This window comes from Prionailurus viverrinus, chromosome A1 (genome assembly GCF_022837055.1).
Source record: "Prionailurus viverrinus isolate Anna chromosome A1, UM_Priviv_1.0, whole genome shotgun sequence".
NCBI classification, from domain to species: Eukaryota; Metazoa; Chordata; class Mammalia; order Carnivora; family Felidae; genus Prionailurus; species Prionailurus viverrinus.
Window position 1 is genome coordinate 90,247,263 of NC_062561.1, and position 11,545 is coordinate 90,258,807.

The 11,545-nt window shown below is 50.8% G+C and overlaps 1 protein-coding gene across 5 annotated transcripts in view; it reads left to right on the forward strand.

Annotated features, from left to right (window-relative positions):
- The window catches only part of FLT4 (fms related receptor tyrosine kinase 4), a 44,568-nt gene extending 33,213 nt beyond the window's left edge, over positions 1–11,355 (forward strand). For 2 of the 5 annotated variants that reach the window (XM_047875416.1, XM_047875429.1), the window contains exons 27-30: positions 20–165; positions 1,421–1,541; positions 2,635–2,720; positions 8,506–11,355. In XM_047875416.1, the coding sequence (XP_047731372.1) occupies positions 20–165; positions 1,421–1,541; positions 2,635–2,720; positions 8,506–8,707 (555 nt within the window). In that variant the 3' untranslated portion in view covers positions 8,708–11,355. The remainder of the gene's footprint in view (positions 1–19; positions 166–1,420; positions 1,542–2,634; positions 2,721–8,505) is intronic. The other 3 variants (XM_047875425.1, XM_047875438.1, XM_047875444.1) reach the window with 3 other exon arrangements.
- Positions 11,356–11,545: the final 190 nt, after the last annotated feature.

Here is an 11,545-nt window from a genome sequence, read left to right on the forward strand (position 1 = left end):
GCTTTGCCATTCCCACCAGGAGGAGGAGGACTGCACGGCTCCCTACAGCTCTCAGAGCTTGGAGGAAGGCAGTTTCTTGCAGGCGTCCACCACGGCCCTGCACATCGCCGAGGCCGACACCGAGGACAGCCCGCCAAGCCTGCACCGGCACAGCCTGGCAGCCAGGTCAGCCACACTGCCTCAGGTCCAGGGATCCCCTGGTCAGGGAGAAAGCAGTTCCGACATGGTATATTTTATTCTCGTTAGTCATCAAGAAAAAGCAAACTACAAGGACTTGAGAGACCAACTCAGAGAGCACAGTGATTTTATTTTTATAATTTTTTTTAATGTTTGCTTGTTTATTTTGAGAGAGAAAAAGCGAAAAGAGGAGGGGCAGAGGAGAGAGGGAGACAGAATCCCAAGCAGGCTCTGCACCGTCAGCCTGGAACCCAATGCAGGGCTTGATCCCACGACCTGTGAGATCATGACCTGAGCCAAAATCAAGAGTTGGATGCTTAACCAACTGAGCCACCCAGGCGCCCCAAGAGCACAGTGATTTTAAAAGACAGTACTGGGGTCTGTGGCTCCCTGGAGGGCCTGGTTAGCTTTGGGGCCCCTTCAAGGCCATATAGACCGCCACTTTGCTTTTCTCTGCACCCCTTCAGTCCTTCTCTCTACCCTCCAGCCTCCTCTGCTTCTGGCACTCATAGCCCCTAAAGGCACTTCCCCTTAGTCTGAAATTTGGGGTCCTGGGAGCAGAGTAGGCCTATCACTAATCTGTATCCAGGATTCAGACGGTAGCCTAAGTTCCCAGAGTTCTGGATCAGATGTCTCTTGCCAATGGCTGTTTATACTCCAGGAAGGCTTTTTATGTTTCTCTGAAACCCACCACCCCCTGTGCCCCAGCATAGAGCAGGGTCAGGCCTGGGAGACAGGAACAGCCAGCTGGTGCCCACGAGGCTCCTTCCACCAGTCATCCTCACGCACACACGGACATGCACATGGGCACACATGTGTACACACACCCACACACACAGGCCAGGTGGCAGCTTGCTGCACCAGACTGCTTGCCTTGCACAGAGAGGCCCGTTCTGGGGTGAAGGCCTCTCTACATCTCTCGCCAGCTCCATGCCAACCACCCGCCTCTGCCCCCCGGGGCTGGGCACTCTGCACTCACATCCTATGCCCTTCCCAGCAGTGGCCTCAGGAGGTTTTCTCCTCCTGCACACACAGGAGAGGAGACACCACTCAGCATGTGGAGGGGGGCCGCGTGGTAGATGGCTGCAGGGGGCACCCGAGGGAGACCCAGCCCAGCACCGCACCCAGGGCCCATACTCTCATCCCAGGACTGGGTCCTCCTGGGGAGACATGGGGCAGATGGAGAGGTGGAGAGAGCTTTCTGGGGCACATTTCTTCAGCACTCCCTGCTTTCTCCCCACAGATACTACAACTGTGTGTCCTTTCCTGGGTGCCTGGCCAGAGGGACTCAGACCCAGGGCTCCTCCAGGATGAAAACATTCGAAGAATTTCCCATGACCCCAACAACCTACAAGGCCTCCGTGGTAAGTGGGGCCAGTGGGCCCGGGCACCCCAGATCAGGGTGGCTGGTCTCTGTCTGCTGGGAGAAGGTTCTGGGAACTCCTGAGGCTGGCAGGGGAAAGTCGCTGAGGAAAGGGTGCCTACTGTCCCTTGAAATGTCAAGTCCTCTATTGCACCTCAGGCATGTTGGGGTCTGTGTGCCTCTGCGATGCCACCATCCCTCAGCCGCTCCCCACTGTGCCCTCATCACTCACACAGGGTCTCCTTCCGCACAGCATAGAAACCCAGTGGAAAGACAGCTTCTCCTCTCAGATGGTTATTATTGGATTAGCCTGAGTCAGGGCCTCCCTTTGGTGGCCCCCCAGCCATGTGGCCAGAGAGAAGGGGATGGTGTCCCCAGAGAAGGAGGCCTGGGAACAGGGCACAGGACATAGCTGTGTCCTCGGATTCAGTCAAGCAGAGTGGACCCACCATGCTTGTCCACTTTGTAAAAGCACAAACTCACCCTCTTAGCCTATTTCCAAGACACATAGCCAGGAACCTTCCCATTCCAGCCTCGCTCCGGATGGGCCTGGTCAGTGAGTGCTCATGTCGCCTGGGGCCAGGTGAAGATGTTGGAGGGGCCCCAGCTCTGACGAGAGTGCTATTCCCCTCCATGCAATTCAAAACGAAAGTCACGCCCCATCTAAGGGTGACAGAACCCCGCCAAATCTGGGATGTGTCTCCGTGAAGACCATTTTTATCCACTACAAGCTGCCAGATTCTTTCAATGTTCTCCCGGTTTCTCCTTGTGTTCCTGCTCTCCCTACACCCTGAGCGCTTGCATGGCCACTCTGTAGGACCCCCCAGCATGCAGTATCCCGGCTTTGCCAACTCCTGAGTGCCGGCCAAGCACGGCCCCTCTGGGCCTCAGTTTCTCCCTCCATGGCAGGGACATGTGACCCTCCCCCGCATGCTCCAGTGAGGGGCGGACACCTGTTTTCTGCTCACTTTTCACAGGACAGGTGTTAGGTCTGCAGCAGTGCAGGTCTGTGCCATGCTGTTCTGGCCAGGGGGCAGCTGCCTGCAGATGGGCTTCAGGGGGGCCTACAGCCTCGGCTTGTTCTCTGCACACAGGATAACCAAACGGACAGTGGGATGGTGCTAGCCTCCGAGGAGTTTGAGCAGCTGGAGAGCAGGTACAGACAAGAAAGCGGGCTCAGGTAGGGCTTCTGGAACCTCTTTCCCTGCAAAGGGCCAGGAAGGGAAGCTGGGCCTGGGTATGCCCATCACTGTCTTACCTGAAACCTTTCATGGTTGCCTATTGCCTTTTTGTGTGTTCAAAGCAAACTACTCTGGAACTCAAGGCCTTTGGCCACCAGTCCTCCCAAAATAGCCCCCACCCCCATCACCATCCTGGCTCAACCAACTATTAGATATTTTCCCAGCAGCCTGCAAAGGGTGTGTTTGCAGCACTGTGAATGCTAGTGGTTGTGGGATCACACACCCAGCCATGACTACTTGCATCTATACCATGCATCTTGGCCTCTTTTTTTGTTTTTCTTGATTCCATCAGGTGATCTCTATTGGTAACCTAGTTTCGGAAAATTAATGCTAATTGCATTGTTGTAAATAGTTTTTGGCTAATGTCCCTTTACCAAACAGTATTTTCTATCTCAAAAAGTCAGCATACCTGGTGCTGGTCCCCTACACCTTCCTTCCATATGACGAATGCTCTTGCTGAATCGAGTATGAGCCACCATGCCCACTGTACATACGCACCCGTAGCCAGGGGACTCCACCACCATCCCAGGACCCCAGTATTTAAGCTCAGTGGCAGCAGGAGACAGACAGATCATGTGACTTGGAGCTGGCTGCTGTCCTATTTTGATAAGAATACCGTTACAGAGAAATCCTTGTGTGCCTGCACAGAAAGTGACCCAGATAGATGACCTCCCTTTGTCCAAGGTGATAGCACCCTACCCACCCCCCCAAAAAAAACTTGAATGTTTAATCTTTTAAGAGTATAGATGAAATAGTTACATGTCTACCTATTCGTTCTCCTAGTTGACTTGTGCATTACTGGGTTTAAGTTCATTTATTTATTTTGAGAGAGACAGAGGCAGCACAACTAGGGGAGGGACAGAGAGAGAGGGGGAGAGAGAGAGAATCCCAAGCAGGCTCCACGATGCCAGCCCAGAGCCTGACTCAGGGATCCAATTCATGAAATCGAGAGATTATGACCTGAACTGAAACCAAGAGTCAGATGCTTAACCAACTGAGCCACCCAGGTGCCCTGTACATAGCTGTTTAAATGACAGGACTTGGGGGTGCCTACCTGGCTCAGTTGGTGGAGCATGCAACTCTTTTTTTTTTTTTTAATTTGCATCCAAGTTAGTGAGCATACAGTGCAACAGTGATTTCAGGAGTAGATTCCTTAATGCCCCTTACTCATTCAGCCCATCCCCCCTCCCACAACCCCTCCAGTAACCCTCTGGTTGTTCTCCATATTTAAAAGTCTCTTATGTTTTGTCCCCTCCTTGTTTTTATATTATTTTTGCTTCCCTTCCCCTGTGTTCATCAGTTTCGTATCTTAAAGTCCTCATATGAGTGAGGTCATATGATATTTGTCTTGCTCTGACTAATTTCACTTAGCATAATACCCTCCAGTTCCATCCATGTAGTTGCAAATGGCAAGATTTCATTCTTTTTGCTTGCCAACTAATATTCCATTGTATATGTATACCACATCTTCTTTATCCATTCATCCATCGATGAACATTTGGGCTCTTTCCATACTTCGGCTATTGTTGATAGTGCTGCTAGAAACATTGGGGTGCATGTGCCCCTTCGAAACAGCATACCCTTTGGATAAATACCTAGTAGTGCTATGGCTGGGTCGTAGGGTAGTTCTATTTTTAGTTTTTTGAGGAACCTCCATACTGTTTTCCATAGTGGCTGCACCAGTTTGCATTCTCACCAGCAGTGCAAAAGAGATCCTGTCTCTCCACATCCTCGTCAACATCTGTTGTTGCCTAAGTTGTTAATGTTAGCCATTCTGACAAGTGTAAGGTGGTATCTCATTGTGGTTTTGATTTGTATTTCCCTGATGATGAGTGATATGGAGCCTTTTTTTTCATGTGTCTTCTTTGGAGAAGTGTCTGTTAATGTCTTTTGCCCATCTCTTCACTGGATTATTTGTTTTTTGGGTGTTGAGTTTGATAAGTTCTTTATAGATTTTGGATACTAACCCTTTACCTGATATGTCGTTGCAAATATCTTCTCCCATTCTGTTGGTTGCTTTTTCATTTTGCTGATTGTTTCCTTCGCTGTGCAAAAGCTTTTTATTTTAATGAGGTCCCAATAGTTCATTTTTTGGAGCATGCAACTCTTGATCTTGGGGTCGCAAGTTCAAACCCCACATTGAAATGAACGAATGAACAAATGAATGAATGGATGAATAGATGACAGGAACTACAATACTGTAAGACATTGCCCTTTTCCACTTTCTTCAGACCACTCACTTCTACCTTTGATGTCTGTGTCTGTCTCAGGAGTCCCTTTTTAGGTCATCTGACACAATTTTCCAGAACAAACCATGGATTCTGTCTCTGCTGTTTTTTAATCACTAAATGAGGTTGTCACTGAATATTTTACACTAAACCACAAGTACTTATTTGTGTCACGTTAGGGTAGTTGATGCTATTGTTCACCTTTCTGGTAGGTGTATTTATGACATCTACAACTCAACCAACTATTAGATATTTTCCCAGCAGCCTGCAAAGGGTGTGTTTGCAGCACTGTGAATGCTAGTGGTTGTGGGATCACACACCCAGCCATGACTACTTGCATCTATACCATGCATCTTGGCCTCTTTTTTTGTTTTTCTTGATTCCATCAGGTGATCTCTATTGGTAACCTAGTTTCGGAAAATTAATGCTAATTGCATTGTTGTAAATAGTTTTTGGCTAATGTCCCTTTACCAAACAGTATTTTCAATCTCAAAAAAAGATAATTCAGTAAGAGGGTGAGTCATAGGGTGATTGTTAAATTCTAATCTCCACATATCTTCGTAAAAACAACACCCAAAATAAGGCCACTCAGAGCCCATACCTGTGATGTAACCAAGAGAAACAGACTCAAGTTTACCTGTGAGTAGGGAACTCAGCACTAAGGCCAGCAGAGCCAAACCTGAGTCTTGGTGGAGGGAGAGTAAATAGGGACTGTCCCGTGAGAGAGGAGTGTGATAAGGTCCTCCAGACAAACAAACTGGGGAGATAATGGAGGAGCCAGAGGTCTGGTGGAGGAGAGCAGGGCTCCAGGGCAAGTCTGAAGCAACAGGAGCAGCCGTCTTGGGAAGGAGCTGCTTGTGAAAGGGAGTGTTTCGTAGTGAAGGAGGAAGAAAGTTGCAGAAGATAAGAGTCCTCCAGAAGCAAGAATCCAGAAGACAGATACACACCCAAGGAAACCATTTATTACAGAACTGCACCTCACAATAGAAGTGACAGCACTATTCTTCTCACGGGGTTCCCTGGGAAGCACAGCATGACCAGCCACCGAGAGGTACAGCAGGTCACCTGGTGGGTGCATTCACTTGGTACATGGAACATTCTCCAAACAGGTGCAAAGATAGAATGCACCTTGAAGGGCTCTGTGCAGGGAGAAGGAGGGAGCTTATCTGTCTGGTCCTTTCCTGTCTCCTGTGAACCACCAATCACACTTACCACATAGGGTCCTCACTTCCAGGTCACTCACCTGGCCCTTAGAGGGGCCACTTAGGATGACAGATCCACCCCCTGAAGTGTGGCATTTCATCCAAGTGTGTAGGCAAGAGGAAGATATGGAAGCCCTGGGCTTGTGGTAAGTCAGCATGGCTGTGTGGCAGCAACCACAAGGGGGCCCAGGACTCCCAGCAAAGTGACTGGTTGGTTCCGGGTGACAATACAATGCAGGACAAGAATGGAGCCTTTGCAGAGGATGCAGTTGAAGGAATTCAATGTGACACCACAGACACAGGTCTAGTGCAGCATTCCTAAATTAAGCAACATCAGAAGCCACCCATATCCCAAGCCCCTTCCATAGGATAACCAGATACTTCTAGCTGAGGAAATCCCAGCATGAATAATCATGAACAGAAAAAAATAATCACTATCCGTACAGAATTATTACAAGAATAAAACAATTAGAATGTAGATGTAAATACTCAAAACAAAACAAAACAAAAAAAAAGAAGCAAGGAAAAGCTGATACATACTCCAGTGTGTTCAATACATAATTAAACAAAGGAGCCACACCAGGAAGCAGAAACTCACTCAGATGGAAATGGGTAGTGTGACAGTATTAAATGGTGGTTGACTACATTTCAGGAAAGAAATTGAAATAAAAGAGAAATCCCCTCAAAAATGAAGACTGGAGAGGGGGTGCCCAAGGATCAGTAGATATGATCAATTCTTCCTTGCAGAGAAAGACACCGAAGATGGACATGAAAAGACAAAAGAAAATAAAACCAAAACAAAGAGGTAAAAAAGATGAGAAAGAAAGTTGGTGGTGTAGTAGTTGAGTAGAAAAGATCCAATCTATGTAAAATTGGAGTCTCCGAGGAAGCCTATGCTGACAGTAAAACAGACCTAGTATTTTAAACTTGGAATTCAAAGGGCGCCTGCGTGGCTCAGTCGGTTAAGCATCCAACTTCGGCTCAGGTCATGATCTCGCGGTCCGTGAGTTCGAGCCCCGCGTCGGGCTTTGTGCTGACAGCTCAGAGCCTGGAACCTGTTTCAGATTCTGTGTCTCCCTCTCTCTCTGACCCTCCCCCGTTCATGCTCTGTGTCTCTCTGTCTCAAAAATAAATAAACGTTAAAAAAATTTTAACAAAATAAACTTGGAATTCAAGATAACCCTCTTAGAAAAGAATAACTAAATCTACATCTCCAAAGATGGACTAGGAAAACTGACCCAGAACAGTAGGCTTGGACGCAAAGCTTAGTTGAACTGTTAGACTTTCAAGGTAAACATTCTGGAAATTCAGGCAAAAAGGCTGAGTAATTTATTTATTTATTTTTAATATTTATTTATTTTTCGGAGAATGCAAGCTGGGAGGGGCAGAGAGAGGAGGACAGAGGATCTGTGCTGACAGCAGCGAGCCCGATGTGGGGCTCAAACTCATGAACCTTGAGATCATGAAGTCAGCCACTCAACTGACTGAGCCACCCAGGTGCCCCAGGCAGAGTCATTTATGAAGGAAAAAAAAGTCAGGCTGGCATCAGGCTTAGCACCATGCAAAGCAAAATTAAAATCAGAACCAATGAAGCAACATTTGCAAACTCTCAAAGAAAGTGAGAGCTTAGTGGGGAGTGTCATCTGACCATCAGTGAGGACGCAGGGGTTGGGGCTGGCACCTTCAAGGCCTCCCAGGCCAGGGAGAGAGGAGCTTGGCGTTCATCCTGAGAGTGACAAAACGCCATTGGAGGGTCTGTCAGGAGAAGGACATTCTCCAGCTGGAAGGATCCCTGAAGACAAGGCCCTAGGGAGGCAGGGTTGGGAGAGGAGAGGTGTGCCAGGTTAGTGCAGAGCATCTGAGGTGGCCACTGACTCTGGAGCAGGACAGGGCATGCAGAGAGGGGCATGGATGCATTCTGCAGTTAAAACGTACAGGCGTCTGGGTGGATTGGATGTGAGGGGCTCAGGAAAGGATGTCACCCAGGGGCTTGAGCCACTGAGTCAGCATTGGTGCGTTCACAGAGATGGGCAGGTCTGGGAGAGAAATAGGTCTGGAGGCATGAAGCAGGCATTCTCCATCATCCCACACCCAGGCTTGGGACAGAGAAAGCTCCAGTGTTTGCCAACACTCACATCAGCCTGCTTTGTTGTGTGCGTCAAGCCTGTGTTCCTGATGGCTCTGGACTTGCTTGATGCTCTGGTCATGTCTCTGGTGATTCCAACCAGACCCCCTACTAGGGTCCTGTCCCTCTTGTCTTCTTGTCTTACTGACCATCACCTTCCCTGTCTCAGCAGCTGTAAAGGACCTGGCCGGAATGTGGACGCGACCAGGGCGCACCCTGACACCCAAGGGCGGCGGCGGAGGCCGGACCGCGGGGCGCGGGGAGGCCAGGTGTTCTACAACAGCGAGTATGGGGAGCTGGTGGGTCCACACGATGTGGGGGACTGCCCACCGTCTGCCCGTGCACCCTTCTTTGCAGACGACTGTTACTGAGGGCGGCCCCCAGGCAAGGCCCCAAGACCCTGGGCTCTGACCCTTGGCACGGGTGGAGGGACATGTCTGGATGGCGAGCAGAGGGTAGGGGGCCCAGGCTGGGAACTCCTCTCCTTCAGCTTGGGGCAGGAGGCATTTCCTCCTCCCTGGTTAGGAAGAATAAAACCCAGGCTCCAAGGCTCCCCAAACTCCATCACCACGCCTGCCCTAGGCCACCCTTTGGATCTCCCGGGGCCTTCTTCCCTTCAGACTCAGATTCCATGTAGCCCAACACCCATGGGGCCAGCCCTGATTGCCCTGCCCACCATGCTGGGTGGTGGCATGTTCCCCAATTTCTGACAAGGACTCCGTAGGTCTGAGAGTCACAGGGACAGAGGTGGAGCCAGACTTGTACTGTGGTCTCCCAGGTCCCGCCCCACTGTCCCCTGCACCTAGTCCCATGAGAATGGCTTTCTTGCCTCTCTAAGGCTGAAGACAGAGCTTTGTACTTCCATCTCAAACAACAAATGAGGAATTGGGGGGTGGGGTGTCCTCTCCTGAGCTGGCTGAACAGCTCGCCCTTCCAGGGACAGGGGTCTCTGCAGCACCAAGTGTCAGGGTCACAGGGTACCTTCCCCTGGGTGTTGAGAACTACCCAACAGAACTTTTTTGTTAGAACTTCAGACTATTTGCGCTGCTGTGAAGAATTTACTTTTCAAATCTTTAGTCCCAGGGGAGCCCAAGGAAGGTCTTTCTGAATCTAGACGACTCTTGTCTCTGACCCCTAGTCAGGTGCCACACCAACATAGCACAGGCCACCATGGCCACCTTTTGCTGGAGGAGGGCTCCAGCCCCACCTGCCTGGCCCAAAAGTGGAAGAACCAGGTGATATTCCAGAGCTGTCCAGCTTGAGAAATGCCTGGTTCTTCCCTCTGGGTCCTCCATCTGCCACCCAAGGCACCTTCCAAGCTGTGAACGGCCTTATGAGAAGCCAACACCGTGGGACCCACTGAGGAAGGTCTTTGGTGCTGGCCCAGAGGACCCAGCAGCATTGTGCTATGCCGGAAGGCTATCAACAGACTTTCTTGTGGCCCCGGGGACAATCCTGTGTTCTTCCCCTGGTGTGTGCCCAATGTCGGTGCTCAGGCAGGTCAAGCCTTCACAGGGAAGTGACCAGGACCCTCTGGAGGCTGGAGCTGCTCTGCCCGGGCCCCCGCTCCCCATTCCAGCACCCACTGCCCAGTCACCCCTACCTCCGGCAGGAGAGAGACCCTTCTCCAATTAGCACCATGGAGATTGACATCCCACCCCCACCCCATGAGACGCTTGCAGGACAGGCGGCCGTGCAGCGAGCAGGGGCTTGCCCGGCAGAACACCTCCCCCACTGCCCATTGTGTATTGTTCTTTTAAAATATATCGAATGCGCGTATGACTGTAATCCTCACTGTCCCCAACGGCCCTCCTCCTAAGCTGTCACCTGACTGGGAGATGTAAGTCCCAGGTTTACCTGGTGGAAGTCCAGAGGCCATTCTCAGAGGGGCAAGGCTCACGATGCAGGTGCAGGGGCAGCCCCCCAGTACCCTCCCTACGTGCATATCACCTGATTATGTCACCTCTCCTCCTGTCACATAACTGTACACGCAAAACTGGGAAGACAACCTACCATGCCCTTATAGACCATGTGTCCTGAAAAGATCTAAAGTATTTAACAAAAGATAATAATAAATTTGATGCCAGTCTTTGAGTTACAATGAATTGGTTCTCAGCTAAGTCCCAGCTGTCTATGAAGATGTGACTCCAGCCTTCTTCTCATGGAGTCAGCCCCATGAGACCACAGGACAGGCTACCCAGAGGAACAGGCACCAGAGGCAGCTGTGCCCCGTCCCCTCCCCAGCTGTGCAGTTCCCCAAAGCCACCAGCAGAGGGCGCTTGGGAACCACCAGGAAGCCTGGCTGCTCTCCCCAATCCAGGAAGCACCCAGCCTGGCGTCCTATAAACACGTGGTAATATCTGCTTTATGGGTAAAGTGACACAACTCTCTGTCCCCGACTAATACGGCCAAACGCTGCTTCAGGCCGACCCAGGCTGCCACAAGTCCCCTAGTTTCACTGGGCCTAGCAGGTGCCTTTGACCACCCTCATCACACACAGTGGGGCAGGCCCAGAGGGGTGCAGTGCACACTTAGGTCACCTCCCTGGTGTAAGTGTGTATCTGGACTCCGAGATCAGGAAGGTCTGAGCTGAGACTCCAGCTTCAATCACCCCCAGATAGATGTGCTCCAGCCAGGGATGTGTGGCAGGGCCCTCCACAGCCCTCCCCTGCCATGTTTGTGTGATTTCCCTTCCCGGGTGAGCAGCTGGCATAGAGGTATCTGTGGATTGAGGTGTAACCCTGGCCATATGAATGTGGCCCAGCAGTAGCCTCAGGGATTCGGGAGGGAGAGCAAGCGATGACCCCTAAACCTGGTTTTGGGCTAGGGCCAGGTATGTGGGGGACAGGCAGGGGACACCTCACCCAGGGGAGCAGATAGGAAGGAGCCCAGCAAAGGTGAGGAGGCTATCCTGTGGCCAGGTCCTATGCCTGCTTGTCCAGGCCCCTCCCATGCTGGGGAGACTTCTGTGTTCCCTAATCCCCTCCTCGGGCTGTGATGCCCACTGTCCTGGCCTCATTTTCAACTCTGGTGGGAAGATCCCCTCCCCACAAAGGCAGTTGGTAATGATGGGCTTGTTGTGGTTTTTGCTTCTATAATAAATCTAATCTGAATGTGACTACAGAAGAGACCCACACTGTCCCCTTCCCCATTGGGTTTGGACATTTTAACTTTATGATGTCATTGGTTGTGTTACGGAACCAGGCTGG